The 22479-nt window shown below is 31.6% G+C and overlaps 1 protein-coding gene across 3 annotated transcripts in view; it reads left to right on the forward strand.

The window, feature by feature from the left end:
• Nucleotides 1-15160, forward strand: part of LOC123695379 (homeobox protein unc-4) — a 37226-nt gene extending 22066 nt beyond the window's left edge. Inside the window, exons 2-4 of one of the 3 annotated variants that reach the window (XM_045641206.1) lie at nucleotides 4915-5087; nucleotides 13411-13550; nucleotides 14101-15160. In XM_045641206.1, coding sequence (XP_045497162.1) covers nucleotides 4915-5087; nucleotides 13411-13550; nucleotides 14101-14614 — 827 coding nt within the window. In that variant the 3' untranslated portion in view covers nucleotides 14615-15160. The remainder of the gene's footprint in view (nucleotides 1-4914; nucleotides 5088-13410; nucleotides 13551-14100) is intronic. The other 2 variants (XM_045641207.1, XM_045641208.1) reach the window with 2 other exon arrangements.
• The last annotated feature ends 7319 nt before the right edge of the window (nucleotides 15161-22479 follow it).

The raw sequence follows: 22479 nt of genomic DNA on the forward strand, positions 1-22479 counted from the left end.
CTACATAGAAGACAATAAGTATGATTTCTTTCGCTCAGTTCCCACTCATATATCTATTAATATCAATAATAGTATTATTTATGTAGAGGCATAATAATTAATATTATTCCACGTGCAATACTTTGTCTACTACCTACCGCTGATGGATATAATTGTGTACCTAAAAAATAAATAAATATCTTATATTCTGCATTTTAAACCATAGGTACTACTACTAACATACCTACTACTTAAACCTAAACTCATTCACATGTTTAGAATATTTCCACAACACGCAAAGTTCGTAATATTTTTATTTTATTCATAGTGATACTATCTCCGCATGAGACCAGAATTAAATGTTCATATTCAATAAAATCTTCTCAGATAGCGTTTATTCTATTACACTGAATACAGGGGATTTGATATATTTCCATGACTCTTGATAATTTATATCTTATTTGTTGAGATATGATCTTTATGCGTGTTTCTGATTGGTTTTTCATAGATTATATTCGCGTTTATTGTATTGCTCTATGAATTTATGGCTCTTTGGGAATATGGCGAATCGATATTGATATTTGTGACTGAGTTGTAATCAAGTTTTATTTTCCACTTAAATCCGATTATCCTATTATGTTTCTGACATACTTATAGGTAATTATTAAATACTTAAGTATCGTTAAATAAACAAAACTTTTGATGAAAATTTTGGAACAAATAATTATACACACTTGATTAGTTAATGTTTGTTTTATCATATTTTATAAAATTTGTGATATCATGAAATTAAATAGGGGAGCGGGGGGCTTGTTGTTACAGGGGTAAGAAGTTACACGCATTTTTTACCGGGATTTTTAGCTCTTTGGTAGACGTAAGTGGACTCATTTGTTTCGTTATAACATCGTGCGTTGCAAAAAAACAATCAGTGACCCGCCGAGCGGCAAACTGTTAGGTTATGTGCACGTGTCTCGATTTCCATCAAGAAAGTAACAAAATCTTTTACGAAATTTTTGATTCCTGCTGTCTATATTTGTTATTCTCTAAATTTTTTTCACCTCGAACGTTCATAATGTATCAAGTTTTAATTTGTAATAGCGTTTTATTCTGCTATTGATATCCATTAATGGCGGCTTTAATTTTAATTAAAAAACATACCATGGGGCAGGTTGTTACAATTTTTCGGGGTAGGTTGTTACATGTAAAGACTTGCCTCAGACCTTGTATTATCGTTCATCTCATTGAGTATCATATTTTAGAAATGACTACGCTGTACTTAAAAATTAGAATAAATGGAAAGAAATTGAAGCTTTCGTTCCGACGGGCGCATTCTTGCTTTTTAAAACAATGGTTCATCTTTCAATTCTTTTTTAATTCTAAATACTCAATGTTTTTTTTAGAATGAGAAACTATAAAAGAAAAGCGGAAAGAGGTACAACTAGTCAAGAAGTTTATGAATCTGCTGCGGCAGAAGTACTGCAGAATAAAACGAGCATTCGTAAAGAAAGCAAAATGTAGTACCTACCTAGTAGATTTTAGTTTGACTGAAGTGCCAAGTTAAAAAAGTATAAATAATTTATTACAATATGTTAGTATTTACTGACGAAGTTTTCTAATTCAGTAATGAAAAAGTGTTTTATATAAGATTGAAGAAAGTTCCTGCCAAAGTTATGTGATTATTACTGTTAAAAAGTTGGAAAATTACGATATAGATATTATAATTGCTTATAAATGTTATACGACCGTTCAAAATAGTCTCTTTTATTCATAACGTTTTGAAATAATAAAAAATAAGTGATTTATTATTGTTCATTTTGTTTATTTACCTACTGTAACATCGTACCCCGAAGCTGTAACAACTAGCCCCAAGTCAGGGGTAAGTTGTTCCAATCGACTTATTTCAATAATTCTTTATTATGAGAAAAATTACGTTAATTTTAATATTTTTCCAATGCTATTCTACTAGCTGAATAGACATACTAATGATAAAAGCAATAAAATGTATACATTATTTGATAGCTTTTGTAATATTAATAATTATCTAAAAATTGTAACAACGTGCCCCCCGCTCCCCTACCTACTTAAGTATCTATTAAATTAACAAAACTTTTGATAAAAATTTGGAACGAATACACACTTGATTAATGTTTGTTTTATCATTTAAGTATAAAATTAGTGATATCATGAAATTGAATAAACTTAATTCACGTGAACGTAAACACAAAACAAACGTAATTGACTCAAACATAAACTTTGGGTCCATATCTTCACCATTATTCATACCAAAACAACGGAACAAAGTAGAATTATTAACTGTACGAATTTATTAACCGCGTAACACAACCCTCAAATAGATACTTAGCCCCCCTCCCCCTCCCTAGTGACATTAAAACATTGAGGCAGACTAAATTAAAGCGCGCCAAAACTGGCGGACCCAAGGCAGTCGTTTGTTTTAATACAATAACCGTAGTCATCTCTTTCACTCTCCTCATTAGGCTTGATTTGTCGTCTCGTTCGCACTCGTGCACTTAATTTCTCATAAAGCTGCGGCCACACGATGCGAAGGAGAGCTGGCGAACGAATATTTACATAAACCGAGCCTTCGTATACCACTGAATCTTTGGTGTAACAAATGCGATGTGGCTACGCTAAATACTTTGTAAGCACAGTGTGGACGGAGCATGGCAAACGAAGAAGTAATTCATTGATCTTGTTCCTCATTGCAAAACTTTCAGAAGCTTCAAATGGATTTTGTCGGAAGGAGATCTGATTTAAGTTTATCATTGTTTTGTCTTTATGAGGATTATGTTGTGGATATACCTATTTATGACATTAAGTGTACCTGTGGTGCCTATCGCATCGATATCGATATAAGAGTTCGTGTAAAACCAGAGTATTAATTAGTAATTACCTACTAGTATATTATCTACCTACTTGAAGCCAGGCGAGCATCGTTAGTTCGTGATCAATTCAATTCCGAAGCCTACTAGATTCATAACACTTTAGTAAATTAAAAGACAGGATAACGACGTGTTCATAACAACGGCGCTCCTCTTAATCACTTCTAATTTATTTAGCCGTGGAGGGAGAGCTACTAATTTCCAACCATCCCTCTTACACTCGCGTCTGACAGCTATACCCGTCTCCCTCTAGGGACCATTTTTAATTAAAATCACCGAGAGAAAATTAGAAATTATATTCTATTTTCTGAAACTTGTTCTGACGCTTTGTCGGAGATTATCTCTTTTTTATGAGCCCCCGGTCGCGGGTTTATTTTAACTGGCAAAGGATTTTCCGTAATGGTCAATGTAGAAATGAGTTGTATAAAAGATTTTATGTCTCGTGCAGGTATTCGATGTAATTTCTGATCGCAGTGTCCGTTTGAAAAGACCTTTATTGATTAATTTATTATTATGAATCTGGGTAGGTACAGTTAATTACTAAATCAATATTTTGTCAAATAACATATTGATTAACATCGCTGATGACATTGAGTTTTATAGATTGAAACTGGCCAATGTTTTCTCAATTATTGAGAACTAACATAACTAACTTAATTAAAACTGAAAGACAATCAATCATAATTTAATTAAAGTTATAAATTAACTATTTATCTTGATCTCCTATAAAACTATTATTGCATCTTTCTGTAAATACAATTTACGTACTTAATAAAATAATTTACCAATTTTATTGGTTACATTTATCTTTATCCACTTATTATAAATTATATAAAGATTCAACAATTCCTATGATCAAAATTTCTTGCTAAAATAATGTAGATATATACTTTATCAACTAACGCTACGTATGACATTTGTCTTTGTGGCTAATAATACCTACCTATGCTAATTAAAATAAAGCATTTAACACTATGATATATAAAAGAGCTAGATACGTTACCCGCTCTCTATTTTGGCAAGAAAAAACTCAGGTAAGTGCCCGAGTTTCACTTAGTCACGCACCATTCAGCGTCGTGCCTGGACGTTCTTTTTGTATTTTAATCGGCAGTTGTTATTACGAAGTACATGAGTGAGACATGTATTATGTCTCGTGCGTGAGAGTGAAAGAGAGAACAACTGTATTGGTGATAATGCGTTAGTAAGTAGGTATGTATTAATTACGCTGTTTTTTAGTGCAATGATGTTGGCGTATGCCGCGTCTACTAGTATAATAGGTCATTGATTTAACAACCCATTTATGTACCTACATCTAAAACAGTACTTTCTAGTAGGTACCTACATTGCCGCTCATTCTTTCACTTTATACCATCATACGGTACAGATAATTTCAACATGAAAACACCTATAGGTATTAATATTTTAACGTCGAGTTTTATAGTTTTCAATCAAAACGCATACAAGTATTAATTCCAGGCTCATAAAAAATACAATGTCGTATGTGTGATTAAATAACTATTAAATATACTCAATCAAGATGTTTGATGTCTTTATCCGTTAGCGGTGTTATTAATTAATTATATTTTAAATTGAAAATCCTCCTAGTTTGTTAAACCAGTCAACTAGACTAGACTAGATAATTAAATTGTAAATGACTTGCCAATTTCATTCTTATTTTTTTGTCTGTTGCTCTATAAATTTTGTATAGAATTTATTTAACAGTTATGTAAACGGTCCCTAATTAAATATTTTGTGGAACTGTAGGGAGTGTAGGGATAAGGCAAAATTAAACATATATTACATTATAGTATTAACATTTATTGTCAGCTTCTGATCTCTTACCTAGAGAATACAAACATATTTTTATAAAATTGGATAAGAAAAGTCGACAAAATACGATTCCCTCTTCACAAAAATTTTGGCATATAAAATCAAACATTATTAATTGCTATTTCCACAATCATTCTCTCTTTTAACTTAGTTATTTATAGTTTTTTATCAATTTCCACATACTAATTCCTTCTAATCATTCAAGGTGGTGTCGGTGATGACGACGGTGACAGCGGCAAGCGAAGACGTTCCAGGACAAACTTCAACTCCTGGCAACTGGAAGAGCTGGAGAGAGCATTCCTCGCGTCACACTATCCAGATGTCTTCATGAGGGAGGCTCTGGCGATGCGCCTGGACCTGAAAGAGAGTAGAGTCGCGGTAAGTTCGTTATAATATCATTTTTTACTAGCTGCGCCACGCGGTTTGACCCGCATGGCTCCGCTCATGTTGGTCTTAACTCTTAGCGTATTATATAGCCTATAGCCGTCCTCGATAAATGGGCTATCTGCACCGAAAGAATTTTTAAAATCGGAGCAGTAGTTCCTGGGATTAGCGCGTTCTGAGTTCAAACAAACAAACTATTCAGCTTTATAATGTTATATAATATACTTAGTATCTATTATAAAGTACGTATAAAATAGAATAAAAGAAAAATCAAGTAGTACTAAGGTAACAAAAGTCATATCACCGTCTACTCTCAACATAATATAAGAAAGCTTTATAGTAGATAAATTTATAGATATATTTTACAAATTACACCGGCATCACATAAGGCTATCTCAAAATATTTTCCAGATAATTTTTATAGCTACTTAATTTTTATTATGATAACTTATGACATCTGCAAACTTACAACATCTGCAAATTTTTATCAAAAAAAGCGTGTTAAAAACATTTTAACGTCATCTTTACTGCCTCTCGTATGCAACTAGATACTGATCTTATTTACTGCTCTAACAAAACCAGTAAACAGAGAAGTGAATACATAAACAAGTACAATGTTGTTTAAAATAGACTGAACAATAACTTCACCACACCTTACTTAAGCTGTTATAAGTTTATTGACAACTTAACTGACAGGAAACACATATCACATAAACGGAGAACACATTTGACGATCGCTTTGGACACGCTGTTTTAATGTTAACCCTTTGTTGCTCAGTTAAGTTAACTTAAGTTTAGCCAAGCGTGTACTCTCGCTTAGAATAATGGATATAAACACGTGTTTATGGCTTACTTTTTGCGTTGCGCCTCTATGCCTTTTTATGTGCTAAAGTATCACGTCTATAAATATATGGGGAAATTAAGAGTGGATTGTTTAAATGTAGGTATTGTCTTATTTATCTCTTGTTAAACATTGGCTTTGGTCTGTAGGTATGTTACTTAAAATTGTAAGTAACTCGATAATCATCCTTCCTAAACACAAATTATTATTAGTAACGATAAATTCTTATAACGTTACACATGCTCTATCTAATCCATAATTAATTCCTTTTTTTGATCTTTTGAAAGATTCGCAATGAAATTAAAAAAAAATGTTTTTTCAGAAGCTTTTATTAACCGAGCAATATTTAAATTTTAATCGATATGTACCTTCTCTTTGCAACTGTTCGCAACATTGTAAAATTCTTAACAACAAAAATGTAAATTTTTACAATTTCCACTACTTATGCTCATTAATATTCTCAACGTCATTCGTAAACAAACTGAGCTGTTTTTATTCTGTACATTGATGTATCAATCCACCTTTACACGGAACATCTTAATTTCACCGGTTTTACTCGATAATTAGATATAAATTATAGCCTGCCCTTTGAGCGTCGCTTTTTGTTTTTAAACTGGAATGCGAGGATGTGTATTTTATAACGATTATTCTAATTTATTGATACATTGATGAGACAGTGAATATGGAGGCTAGTGTTATTATTGAGGAATTAATTGCTAGGTTCTGAAGAGGTTGTATAAATTGTTTGATATTTTAATTATAACGTTTTTTCCATCGATAGGTAAGCCAAGACCGAATTAGATATTAGCCTACTGCCTTATAATGTATTGTTAACAAGGATAATTTATTATCCTGCTGTCATTATTAGGTACCTTTTTAATATTATGTAATCAATATGTACCAACAATGTGCATTTTTCTTTAAAAAAAATAAGACGGAATGAAATAAGCAATCAAATGACTATACCTAAATAAAAAATCGATAAGACATATATTTTGAATGATGAATGATGATGTATCTGTATTTTAATGCTTAAAAAAAGTAGATTTTTTATCACTATACTTTTCAACTCTTGTGTTCAAACATTACTTACCAACAAGAAACATACTCAATATAAAATGAGGGGTGGTTCTTTTTCCCGGTCCTAAACGACCGCCAGGGACTGCGGTCGAATCGCATTCGACCAGCGGTCAACTTGGGATAATAGCGTATTGTAAGCAATATTTTGGGGATAACTTTTGTATGCGGATTTAATAAGCCACAGATTGAGATGTATTTTTAAATGGTAGATTTTGGGTACGAATTTGCAATAAAAAAAAATTATCACTGTAAATGAAATGTACCTGTATTTATTCAATGTCATACATATTTTAAATAATTATTAGGTACCTACTACATATTTTAATTACATGGAAATTGCCCAAATTCACTTAATATTTTAACAACCAATAAAATACAAATATTCAATGGGTGAAACCTATAATCATTGCATTCCACTGTCCACAGCAATCTTATTAGTAACTGAAAATATTGATAGCTTATAATAACACTTAAATTATATTTATAAACACCGCTATTGTGATACCCATGTATCTATATCATTTTATAAATCGCACCAATTTCATTTGGGTATAAATCTATTTCTATAATCAGTACTAACGTCGGTTGTATCCAACGCTTATCGAGGAAATCTCGTCCAAGACAGACTATATCCCACAGCACTCCTAATAGTTGGTATAAATCAAAAGATTGCAATCTCGCCGGCACCCCTGGGACGCGAGCGAGACGGCACGATTGAATCGCATAGATTTAAATGGTCGGGCGAGATAAGGATGGATATAGATTCCGCAGCACCGACCCGAATCGTGCGGCTACCATAGGGACGTCACAATTCGATTACAGCTCAATAAAGTTAAAGTGACTTGTTTGCGTTTGTAAAGTGGATTTTTTCCTCCACTTGATTTTCTCTTTTTCTTCGTTGGCTTGAACGGGCGAGGGTGCGTTCATGGCGTTAATATTTTTTGCCATTTCATTGGAGAGCTATGTATTTTTAAATACATTGAATTTTACTAAATACCTTTGTATAAAAGCAACACTCCAATTTTATTGTTGCGTTGTTGGTACAAGATACAAGTTACTTAGAATCTTGCTCATAAGACCCAATACACTTGGGTATGTGTGTAATTATATTACGTATGTAAATAGGTTCTTATATTCTGTAAATGAGATGTCTTAAGCTTTCATAGCATAATTTTTGACTAAAGAGCTAATTTAAATGTAATTTCATACGAGGCAGACGTAAAACTTGCGAAAACTGCACTCGTTCCGCGGTAAGTGAGGACTTCATTCTTCTTATCGACTTCATTTTAAAATTCATAGCATAAAATTTACATTTATATGCCAATTTCATTCCCTAACAGGGCGTTGGCGGTCGCACGCACACATCAGTATTCCGCACACACACAGTGTTCCACCCCTGAAAGTTAAAAGAAAAAAAATACGTTACATCCTCCGCTTGGCTGAAAGAAAAAGAAAAAGCGCAAGGTTTAAATATGGAACACTAAATGGAACGCTTAGGCGACAAAATGCGGATAGAATATAAAATTTAAGGAGATGTTGCTCTCCCTGTCGCTCTTCTGCATGTTCTTACTGCTGTTGTCTCTGTCTGAGCTTCGCTATCAAATACGAGACAAGTTTACCGCCCTAGGCTTAGCGGCAAAAGATAGACAGGCGTGTACGTAGGGTTGCCTCTCTGTATATTATGATATAAATTTTCGCTCTAGCAAACAAGACGTGCTTCGTTATAAAGTGATTTAAGACAATATCTATTTGTAACGAGAGGCGGACACTCGGACACTCATTATAACTGTAATAATTCTGTCATAATTGTAATAAAACCAGCGTGTTATTATGGTGATAAAAGATAATTATGTGTTACTTAAAATACATTGAGTGAACTGACCATAAAGTCGTTACAATTAGTATTAAATAGTTCAATGTTAAATATTAAAGATTTATATTGCTCAGTTCAAATCCTTAAATTAATTATTGTAGATTAGATAGAGTTTTGGATAATTTACATGACATGTTGATATTCATTGATGTCTATTACAATTTTAATGAACAGTTAGATTTGCAGATTGTGACCATGTAAGCCAAAATATAAATGTCTATCATTATGCCTTCACCGCTATCTTTCGTTTAGAAATAATTTAAAGACAATACTCCAAAAACTTAGAAACAATCTTTCCATATCAATTTTCCATAGAACACTGAAATTCTGCCGAACCACCTTAACTAAACAAACGTGTACAAATAATATTTAACATTACATTCAATACAATGTATCTCGTATCTCTACATAATCACCATTTACCAAGTGAAAACACCCATGATTAGAATGTATTTTCTTTCAGTTTCTCGTTAAAGATCCCCTTGCAGTAAATAAGAGTGAATAGACGGCAATGTATCGATGAGGCTTACTCTCGGGAGGGGTGGCTGTACGTTTGTCTTTGTATAAACTCCTGAAACATCTGTTACGGGAAATAGAGCCTTATTGTATGTGTACTTATATTGAATATAATTGATTTTCCTTTGTATGGGTTTTTGCTGATAGTATTGCGCTAATCAGGGGAAATAGATACAACATTTGTAGCCTATTATTTTAGAATCGGTAGGTAGACCGTATATGTTTGTATGATTTTTTTTAGTTGAAATAATTGATAGAGCCGATGATTATAATGTTTAGCAATACTTTATGCGTGTATTTAAGCACCCATAAAATAATAACATACTTCTTAACATTATTGTAAATTAGAACGTAGTAACTATTTAGGATTCTGTAATAAGAAGGTAGCTACAATATTAAAATAACAGCACTCAACAAAAAACAATTCAAAAAAAATTTAAAAACCGCAATTAACTCCGATACCGGCAATCCATAAATCCATAGATAATTTGGTACAGACGTCACCGTGCTACAAAAACCCCGGAGGAGCACCCCTAGGGGGGGAGGATATACGTGCCTCATTAAGGAACAACCCACCGGCTGGCTATTCTATTCTCTTATCAATGTGTTTCGATTAGATGCCACGTCGTCGATTTAATTAAATCTATATGGACTTGTATGTTTGTTATGTAGCTTTGGATTAACTATAGTTCTTAATTAATTTCCCTTTATAGATTTATCCAATGAAGGATAGTCGGTAGTCTATAGGTACCTACTTTATTTGCTGAATGTTGATGATGGATAAATTGAGACTTCTTTCTATATTAAAAAAAAAGTATAGGTACATGGCCTTATTTCCTAGAATATTAAAGGTCTAATATGAATAGTCTTAATAAAGACAAGAGAATCGTACGTAGGTACCTATTAATTCTAACATGCGACTGAAAACAAAGAAATATGTTACCTATCTGTTAAATAAACATATTACATATTATGATAATATAGGTACATTTTAATACCTATTTTACATGTAAATTAATATAAGTAACGTTATTTTACAAAATAGCTACAAAATACTAACTATCTAATCATAACTTACGTAAATCAATAGACATTCAAGATTAGAATTTTAAAGTAAATAATATAAGTAAATGAGTAATATATTATTGTCTATTGTTAATTTGTAGCGTGGAATATCACGGCTATTTAGTTAATTTTGATTAGCCATTCTGACGCATATCTTATAATTTTACAGCTCATTGAAAACCATGGAATTGATAAGAAAATATTTTAGAACTACGTAGTTTATAATAAATTAGTAGATACTTATGCACTTCGTATAAAAAAACTTCATGCTATTATAGACTATTAATAACTAGCAGTCCGACCCGGCTTCGCCCGTGGTACCTACATGTTTACGTTTTCTCTCCTTTCCTCTGAATACTCATATTTCAAGGAATATTAAAAAAAAAGGTTTATTGAAATCGGTCCAGCCATTCACGCGTGATGCCGTGACCAAGGGAAATAAGGATAGGAACTAGGATAGGATAAATAAGGATAGGGATAGAGATGATGAAGAAATTTTGAAAAAAACGTCTTTTATTTATTGAATTTTGAAAAATTTGCCTTCTTTCATTATACATTATTGCAATTAAATATTTAACTGTCAAATTAACCTATCTTAATCAGTTAGAGTGAGTTAGAGCCATTAAGGGCTGATTTTTCAATCCTTGGTTAAATCTTATCCGTCCAATAAAGTATATTACACAATAATAAACAGATGTCACCTAAAACTGTCAAAAAGTGGGCAAGTAACACATTTTTAAAATGGTACGAATAAGTTTTAACTAAGGATTGCAAAATCGGCCCTTAAACTTATTATTTTAGGTGACCTTTTTGAGATTCGTCGAGAAAATGATTTTAATCAACACATTCAAACCATCAAGTCTAAACAATTTAGCTAAATCGCGTGAGAACTTGCTTATAAATATAACAATTGAAAAGCAAATCGTTCGTAATTATTTGTAGAGCAGTTGGCGGGAAATTTTACATAATTATGCCCTTATTATGCCTATTTATGTAAAAGGTGTTTTAAAATCGATTCTCTTGACATGCACCATAGTATAAACTTATAAAGAGGTGCACGTAGCATTAGAATATGCTAATGAAGTTATTTGTAACGGCCAATTTTGTTATTAGAAGGGCTTGTTATGTGGAATTGAAATGTTTTGGAATTAACGCTCCGAAGATTGTGTTGTTTATGTACTTTGAAATATGATATGATATTTTAGTTTCGCGTCATTTTTAAAAGTTATAGTATTCACCTTATTCACAATTTGGTTTGATTTTAGGCATTGACACAATTTTAACTTCAAACCTTAGCTAAGTCTAGTTATATTTATTACCAGATATCCGTAGCCGTAACTATGTTTTTCTTCTGTTATATTCGAAAATCTGAATTGAATATTACACAGGGATATTTGCCACTAATTGAAAAACTCGAAGATCGAAGTCAACAAGACGTCAATCGAATTAGTACTAGGTTACATATACCTATCTGCTGCCTCGAACATAATAAATAGAGCTAATAGATTAAATATCGTTCACATAATTAAAATTTACCGTCAATAAAAGGTGAAACGTTTAAATTATTAAATTAATTCTCATTAATCCGAAATCCGAATGCCGGTTACCTCTGCCCATAAAATAAGATTGCCAGAACATTAAATTAAGTCGACATATGTTTTACAAAACCCTCCTTTCTGACATATGTAAAGAAAAGGACATAAATATTCTTTACCTTTATTAATTTTATGATAATTAAACATCCATAAAATAAATTAAATTTTATTACTTTTGTTCAATTTGGATTCTATTTCGCCAATAACGTTTTTAGTATAATCGGCATAAATATCGTGTCGAACAGATTTTTATGGACCTTTTTATTAATAATAGAACTCATTTTATGTTACTTAATATAATATGTATATAATATATAGGTAAGGTACATGAAAGGTACCTGAGTTAATTGATGTTACAAGGAGGAATATAAAAATAAGAAATGTAGTGCATCCTAATAGGGAAGAAAACTATGATATCTAAAACGACAGTGCGTAACGTAATGTTAGAGCGTACCTAGAGCGTGGTAGAGCCTCAAATTCGTAATCTTTATAAGTATTCTCAGTGATATACTTAGTCTAATTCTATGGGAAGGTACTTACTGACTCTTTATCACACACGAATAATATTGCTAAATATTAAAACTATTGTTTTATACTTACTCAACAAACCTTCAGTTTAACTCCAGTATGATTATCTGTAGAAATATAAATTTAATGAGAATAATGCTTAACTATAGCCTATAGGTACGTACATACGTACTGCAAAGTCTGTACCGCTAAAAATAGCAAGCCAGTCTGATACGATAAATTAATTGTATAATTTGACGTGAGTCTACACCCACTGCCATTTGTCTTTGTCCCACCTTATTCCTGGCTTCGAAAGCACGAATAATTAAAATAGGATATTATGAATTATTTGTCACTCGCCACTTTCGTTTTTAATTGACCCGCTGACAAAACATATTAATTATATGGCATTATAAATTACAATATGTAATTGTTGGCGTATTTTATTCAAATTTATACAACAGTTATTAATGAGGCAAATGTTTTATTAGAAAGTTTTATATTTTTACTATATAGAATGTTACTTTGTTAAAATATTAAACGTATAAACCTCTTTTGTCTAATTAATAACACTAATGAGTTTCAGCTACATCGAAGCATTTTTTTTATCTCTGCTTCAAAATATTTCAAAAAGGAAAAGAGAAATAAAATGTATTTTATTTGTTATAAACCAATTTATACCTAAACGATATATAAAAACTCTACTACTCTACCTAAAAGTACCTTTAGGAAAATAATTAGGTTTTACCTATTCCATATAGGTACACTAAATACTAATTAATACTTACAATTTTTACAAACTTAGACTTACTTAATAATTCATAAATTTCCCTCCACCAGGTCTGGTTTCAAAACCGTCGCGCAAAATGGCGCAAGAAAGAGCACACGAAGAAGGGACCCGGGCGACCCGCGCACAACGCGCACCCACAGTCGTGTTCCGGGGAGCCCATACCGCCTCATGAGCTGAGAGCCCGCGAGAGGTGAGTCAATTACAGGACATAGTGGTAGAAAGCAGAACTACATACTACGTAAATTTTTGTCTAGGTGCTAAATACATAAATATTATATGTATAGAGTAAGATTTGATTGTTTGTAAAGAATAAACTCGAAACTACTCTATCACATTTTAAACTTTTCCCATTAGACATAGTGTACCTTTACTGAAGCTAGTAGACAACCAATGCAGCAATTCTCAGCATATTGTAGTTGAACTGTTGAAATATGAATAGTTGATATTCAGTTTTTAATTTCTATAGCATTCAAATGCTTAATATCTATTCTCTAAAAATTAAATTGAAATATAACCAACTGGTATATGGTTCAATTAGTGGGCACAATTCTAGTAACTATTCATTCCGGAAATCTCTTATTGTATTTACTTATACTAATTAGAAATAAAACATTTATTAGATTGTAGGTTTACGACGCACTTTATAAAGTACGCAGTAGGTAATTACCCATACGTAATCAATGTTTCACGCAGCTATAAAATTAGGTTCTATACTAATTAAGCCCTATTTTCTTAAACAGGGCGAGAAGAAGAAAGAAGCTGGCAAAAGCGCTAGAGAGGCAAGCGAGGAAGCTGCGGGCGAAGGGGATAGCTGTTGACCTCGAGGCCCTGAAAGCGGAGTACTTGGCGCAGCATAGGAACAGCGGTCTCTACTCGGATTCAGACGGGGAAGTCGAAGGCGAGGAGTGTATGATTGATGTGGTAGGTGGAGACTCTTGTCACGACTCTGGTCCCGAAGACTTCTCGCTAGCTGGTCGGCTCCGTGCGCCATCTAGCGGCGATGCTATCAACAACTCTGACAGCTCGACGTCAGACGCGCACTCCGGCAGGAACTTCAGCCCGCTCCCCGACCCACAGCCATCCTTCTTCAAGCAATTCACCGCTGCTGCAGCGAACTTCGACAAATTTGACTTCGATTCAGGGAGAGCGGTGTCTTTAGACCTAAGCGGAACATCGTCAGAGCAGGATCTGTCCAAAAATGGGGGAACAAGAAAACACAATCCGTTCAGTATAGAGTCTTTGCTTAATACGTGAAAATAACTGTAGATGCTTTGTACTGTGTGTGTTTTGTTTCCCTGTTTACAGACGGTTTTGTGCATTATACAAACACTTCTCATTAATCAAATAAGACAAGCAGACAATTACTATAGAATATATTAAAATAGACTAAATGACAAATGAGATTTATAGATCGGAATTAAATGAATGTTCTCAGCTTAAAATATTCATAAACATAATAATATTATGTTATGACTATCTGTGAATATTAAGCATTCAAAATCGTTGAAAATGTTTTGAAGAATGTGTTTGTATATTGGAAGAATAACAATAGACTTTTGTTATAAGACTTGATAGGCACCACTTAACATATCTCCTGTGAATATAATCATAAGTTGTATTATATAGAGTTAATGTAAATAGACTATATTTATTATAAAGTTAACTTATGGGGCAATAAGAGATATTTGTTATCTTTTTATTTATAATTTCAGATTTTATTGTTGATCTTAACCAAATTGTTTTATCATATTTATTTAATTTGAAAATGTGCAACGAAAAATAACGCAATACATTTATTATTACTGAAATCGAATATATTTGTAAAAATATGAATAATTATTAATTATTGATCAAACATTACCTTAAAAGGCGTCCTTGTTTAATAAATATGTTTTAAACTAAGATTTAAAATGGAAAAGCAAAATCTGCAAATACATAGTTAAAAGTTTAATTTCCTATGTTCGCACTTATTTAGTAAGTTCGCGTCATTACCGAGAGCGGTCAGCGATTAACGTAATTACCTACTCCATTAAAATATAATTTCTTGCCGCCTTGCTACATTGTTTCATATATTGTCCTTAAACAAGTTTCTTGTGTGTTCAATAAAAATGTAATTGATTTTAATAAACCTTTGAAATTATGAGAAAATTGTGAAAATATTTTTAACAATCATTGCTTCAGAAATTAATATGTCACTCGTATTAGATAATATAAAAATAATCATTTAAAAAATTATTGTCAAGCAATTAAAAACAATCTACCTACATATTATGTAGTTTATACAACAAAACATTCTGAAAGGTCACTGACCACTTTGTTGCACAAAGGCGTAGGTACGAGGAAATGAAATGAACAATACAAATATGTAGTTGTATTAAATTAGGAAATCCTATTATTTTAATATGAAAGAACAATTACTGTGTGCAATAATCTTGACCTGTAGCGTAATAAACATGAACTGCGTGGAATATATTGAAATTAAAAATGGCGGCATAAATACAATTACGATTGGCAAAAGAAATATAATATTGGGTCGTAAAATTTATATTTATAATGCAAAGCGATAAGGGCAATTAGTGGAACAATATGGACGCTTTCAACCAATTTTACGTCTTGAAAACCGTTAAATTTATTTTATTAACGTATTATGTAAAGGTTTATATTACTGAGTACATATTGTGACTGTTTTATTGTAATTAGAATTATTAGTTTTTCTTACATTCGGTAATAATTTATCATGTACGCGGCTAGAAACAATGAAAATTCGGGCGACATTATCAATTAGTAGATAGATTGTTTTCATAAAATTCCACGGTAATAAAATTTTTAATACGTTGTTTATGTATTCGTAACTAGAACACTCTTATTACTATAAACTAGTAAATAAATTGAATTAACCTAATGTATGACCAAAATCAAATAAACTAATAATAGTATGTAATGCTAATATAAGCTTGTACTTAATTTATGTTTGTACATACGGTAATATTCTGTTGTTAATTTAGAAGTAAAAACCTATTTGTGTCGGTTCTATTTGAAGACTAGTTATTATGTCTGAACGCCTCCACACATAGAGAAGTAATAACTACGTCTATTTCGTCATTACATTTTCATTTATTTTACCCATTATTGTACAATACTACAAGTTAATTTTACGTCGAAAACTGTTCTTAGAAGGTTCGATTTCAGTAATTAGGTATTGCCAGTCAAAATACGACATGATTTATGAATATTTAGCAATGATATTTAGATTTATATTATGAAATTTTGTATATGCTTTTTCTATGTATTGTGGCGTTCAGATAAAACTATTTTGTATAAAATCACGAAGTAAGTAGTAAACAAGTTTCTATCTAATTATATAGAGGGCCCAGATACCTATAGACTCGCTAAAGCATTTTTTGTTAGTTACACTATTTTTAACTATGAGGTCTTAACATTTGTAGTATTTAAACATGTTTGAAATAATTAACTAATCAAAACGTAGTGTGGAAAATGATATTTTGTAAGAAGATTTTGATTTTGTGTTTCTGACTCGTTAAAACAATAAAATTTCAGTATTTTTAGGCGTTTGATTCGAGTGTTTTGTTTTAATAAATATAACGAAAAATTTCAACTATGTTTGAGATCTCATTTTACAATTTTTTTTTAATATAAGTGGTAAAGGTACTTGCGTAATCAGTAGAGGTCTAATGTACATTTTAGCTATATCATACACTAGGTACAAAATATATAGGTTTATTTATCTAGAAGAAGAAATCGTGATATGAACATTTGTAAATTTAATATCACATTGTGTAAGATGTAAAAAGTATGTTATGTAACTTATTGAATCAAAATATAGTATCATGAAAATCATGACCTCTTTTATTTTTTAACCCCATCATAATTACTAACAAATTAAAAAGTTTCAATAGATTAGTATAGAGTATCCATACTAATATTATAAATGCGAAAGTAACTCTGTCTGTCTGTTACTCAATCACGCCTAAACTACTGAACCAATTTGCATGAAATTTGGTATAGAGATATTTTGATACCCGAGAAAGGACATAGGCTACTTTTTATTGATATGTACCACGGGCGAAGCCGGAGCGGACCGCTAGTAGACTATATATTATAGAGTGTTTTTTAATTGAAGGTGTTTTCAGTCCATATTGTTTTTGATATGTTTGATATCGATAGAAGCAGAAGAATATCTTAGATTCAAGTTGGTTTCAATGTTAATTAAGTAGGTACCTACCTACTACCTACAAAAAAACGCATGTGTTTTTTAACTTTTTAATCAATGTTTATATATCTAACATCCATTTTAAAGTTAGTTATATTACCTACCGTAAAATATTATCAAATCGTCTGTATGTTTCTGTTGTAGGTAATTATTCTGCCAATTCAATTGATTTAGATTTTTTTATTTGTTACCTAGGTATCTCAAGTATATTGTTAGTGTTAAAAAAACACAAATGTGTTTATTATTATCTTTTGAAGAAGAATTTTATTTTCTTCTAAAAATAAACTCAGCAAAAAATCAATTTCAAAATAAATTCAGAGACTTCTCCGTACATTTTATAAGAATAAACCCTTAAACCCATAAACCCACAACCGTTGCAAATATTCACAAGCGTTGAATGAATGAATATTAAATATCCAAATTATCCGCCAAATGTTTACAGCGGCCCTTTGATATTCGATATGTGTGTCCGACATTTTGTAACAGTGAACACCGTGACATTGCAATAACTAAGACTTTATTTTTGCTTTTTCGTTATAATGTTCTTATTTTGTATTGTATGTGTTAATAATAATGTGTGTTAATAATATGTATGTACCTACCTAATTCGAGAGTGCTTCTAAAAGAAGTTTAATTGAACAAATAAATAAAATAAAAGAGTTTGAGTTTAGGTATGTTGTGTGATTCGTCTCGATGCAATTTATTTTTGATTTCACTTAAAGGTCTATTACTAGGTAGTTTATTGCTCCTTCTCCTACCAATGTCGTTTATGAAGATTAGGAATAAAATCCAATCAGAAAACGAGGTGACTTGGACGGTTACCACACCATAATAGGAATGTACCTAGTGCTTTTGCATTTGTGGTCCATAACCTCTGTGCCTAAATACTTACTTACCTACCATAATAGGTATTATGTAGAGTCACAGAATACATACTAGTAGCTAAACGCTACAGAACGGACACTCTCCGCCTCCCGCCAAAATTAAACACTTACCTCATCCCGCACGATCAGCCTGAAAATGGTCCGCATTTGTCTGCAAGGACGATACGCAACGAAGATTGACAACATTAATCAAATTGACTCAAAGTAATTTTATTATTTTGGATTTGTGATTATCGTTTTTCGTAGAAAATGGTTAGATATTGTGCTGTTTACGGATGTATTTCATCAGAAAAACGCGAATTTTTTTTTACGCTACTCACAAATGTGCCAACCATAAAGCGTTAACACACACATTTACAGTCTCTACAGTGTGACTGTCAAAACGATAATTTTGTATGGAGTGTCCGGGGTGTGGTAGAGTGTAGACATAGGTAATAGGTATAGGTACAGATGATCAGACATGTTATCATGAAAAATTTACATACCTACCTGCATCCATCCAACAATCCAAGAATTAGAACGATATGATTGATATAACTTATGAATTAATAAGAAGTTATTGAATTGATTTGCCATAAATCAATTGGAATCTTCTAGACCAGACTTAAATATTCAGGCATATGTGATGGTGACGGGAGCCATAGACAAAAGGTAGTTAAGTACATAAAAAAGTTTAGTGACATCATGATCTGTAGGTAAGTGCCTGTGTTAAATTTTCAAGCAAGATACAAAGTCACCCAAAATTTCCAATATTTTCCGATTACGCGCTATCACTTTTACCTTTGATAAATACAAAAATGAAATAAATTATAATGAAACTTAATGAACTTTCACAAAATAACATAATTTCTGTTATTATTGTCCATTTGTCGAATCGCGCTGCTAACCGCTGACATTATCGCTTAGTTAAATGTTAACTAGTCATATATGGCGTCCATCTTTGTGATAATTTGTTGATTTTCATATACCAATGATATATAATAATATATAATTCTAACAGAATTGATATAACTTGATGGTGGTCTTGTAGCTAACTAATCCCAGAATAAATAAGAAAGGAGCAAAAAAGTTATTAATTTGTTTTGTCCTGTATTGACATAATATTATTTACTAGCTAATTAAAGTACCCCATATGCTCTATCTAGAGATAGCTCTATGGGTACCAAATTTCATACAACTGTTTTGGCGTGACTGAATAAGAAACACTATTCTTGTAAACTTTAGCGTTTATAATATTAGTAGGATCTAGTATATCTTGTTAAGGGTTAAACATATCTACTAAAATAATCTATACTAATAAAGCTGAAGAGTTTGTTTGTTTGTTTGTTTGTTTGTTTGTTTGTTTGAACGCACTAATCTCGGAAACTGCTGGTCTGATTTGAAAAATTCTTTCGGTGTTAGATAATCTTTAATAATAATAATAATCTTTAATAATCTTTATTTATTTCTTCCTTTTACAATATATATATCGATAGATATATCGAGGAAGGTTATAGGCTGGAGCCACGGGGGTGAAACCGCGCGGAGCAGCTAGTACGTCGTATACTCTTAAATGTAAATAAGAATTCAATATGGGTAATATGAAACCAAACATACAAGCCGGTAGCGCGGCGCGGCCCATGAATTACGAACTAATTGCATATTCAAATGAAGTCATCCATTCTGAATAGTTTCGATTCAAAGTTTTTCATTAGCAAGTTATCGCCCTACATTAATCTCACACTCACTGGCTTGGAAAAGAAATTCGATTAAACGTAAGATAATACTCAATATGACGCTATTTGAGTAATTTTTATTTGTTTAATTTTAATGAGTTTTATTAGTAGGTGTTATATATGGAAAAAAAAATATTGGACGACATTTTTCCTTCTAAAATTTAACTTCATTTCATTCCTTCTTCTACTCTGAGTCAGTTTGAGAACTTAGAATAATCAACCAAATACTTAAATTTTCAAAATAATTTTACTTAATATTACGAAACCTAACGAAGCATGAAGCAAAATCAAACATAAGTAGTAGGTACCCTAACGTACCTACCTACTTAACTTATTCGTCACATATTTTCCTTTACCACAGGAACTCTGGTCAAAGAAACTCAAAATTACATTTCATATTATGCACACGAGACTATCATTTCAATCAGCCGGGTTAATCTTAATAAAGGTCTCAAATTACCATTAAAACAAAAACAATACCATTGTGTCAACCCTACATGTAATTATCAACGTATAAGGGCAACTCCACAGCGAGCTAATGCCGGTCCGACTCAACAGTGATACAAATCGCACCGCCACGCGTACTAACCTAATCACTTAATTATAATGCGACACCTCCAACAGATAGGGCTGTAACAACGGAGAAAATGAATTATGGAATAATTCTGTTAATTATTAATTTAAATAAACAATATGACTTTAAACATATTATAATATTTAGTTATTCAAAATTTAAAAACGATGATGACTGATTTATTTCTTATAGTTTAAGTTATAGAATTAAAAAAAAATTTAAAAGCCAATTATGAAAAAAACATATATCAGTGTTCCCTACTTAGAAATTCAAACTTCAGAAACCGACTATATAATAAAGTCACCTAAAGAAGCCAAATGGATGTAAATTCTACATAAAGAATTATTTTAATCTTTTATGAATATTTTACCGCAAACAATTAATCTGCTGGCAGAAATCGCTTTTTTAAAAACATGATATTATAAACCGTCAACATCAAAATTACATTGTCAAATGTCTCGTCGTATAAGCGTTTTATATAACAGCTATACAGCGATATCATTCAGCACTCTAAAGATCATTTATTTATACGACACAGCCCTTAAATCGTTAAGCACCCAAAAATTTTTATTACATCAATTGTGGCCCATTGAAGGCACGATTTTTGGGTTAATTTGTTTATAATTGCGGAGTCGGCTCGGTCGCAGCGGAGTTACCTCCATTGGTCGCACCCTTATCTCGCTTCGCATCAAACAGTAAAAGCTTTATGAAAAATTATTTCTGATTAAGTCATTAATCCATTTGTTCGATTCATTTTTCGTTTATTGATGGATATGTCTTTTGTTCTCGTGTTTATCGATTATTTATAATATATAAGTTAGTAGTTAATTAATTGCTGGCTTGTATTTAGTACCTATTTATTTTGTGTAAGATATCAATTAAAGGAGATCACATGCATCGTTGATTCGCTTTTGATTTAAGTGTACAAAAATCATTCATTTGAATAAGAGCTAATAAGTCAAATAGTGTGTAATTAGGGGAAGTAGGCCCAAAGAGGGCACCTTACCGGAAAATTAAAAAAAATGAAGTTTGAAAAGAAGTTAAACCATTTATTTTTTTGCAAAAAGTTCCATTAATAAATACTTTTGAGTGCTAAGTGGTTAAACTTGTCAAAAGTTAAAGTATATAATAATTATTAACAGTTTACTAAAAGCCTACGATTGCCTGCTTTGCCCGAAGGGGAGGCCTAAAGCGGGCTTTCGTTTAGGGCAAAACGGGCAGTAGTTGGGTAAAGTGGGCAGGCCTGGATTTAAACAGCAGATTTCAAAATATACAGCCACAAATAATATATATATCTAATAAATAGAGTAAAAGACAAAAATATTTTATAAGTTATGTACTTATTTCAAACAATCACACAATTATTTTTAAATTTAAATATGAAACAAAGGAACTTAAAAAAATAAAAGTCTCATAAAGTCTCATAACAAAATTAAAAATAAATTTATAATTGTCATTAATGATGAAACATATTATAAAGGTCAGCATAACATGTGAACGACAAGTATTTAAACAAAATAAATCCTAAAATAATGTAGGTAATAGGTAGGTATACAAGTTCCATAAATTCTTGTTTAGACAGCCCGTTAAATAAAGAGTCCACGTATTCCAAAAGCTCCATACCTTGTTCCGTAGAAAAGACAGTAGTATTTAGTAAACCTAACAATTAGCTCATTACACGAACCCGATTTAAGATGTCTTTGCAATGTCGTTCT

This window comes from Colias croceus, chromosome 11 (assembly GCF_905220415.1).
Source record: "Colias croceus chromosome 11, ilColCroc2.1".
NCBI lineage: Eukaryota > Metazoa > Arthropoda > Insecta > Lepidoptera > Pieridae > Colias > Colias croceus.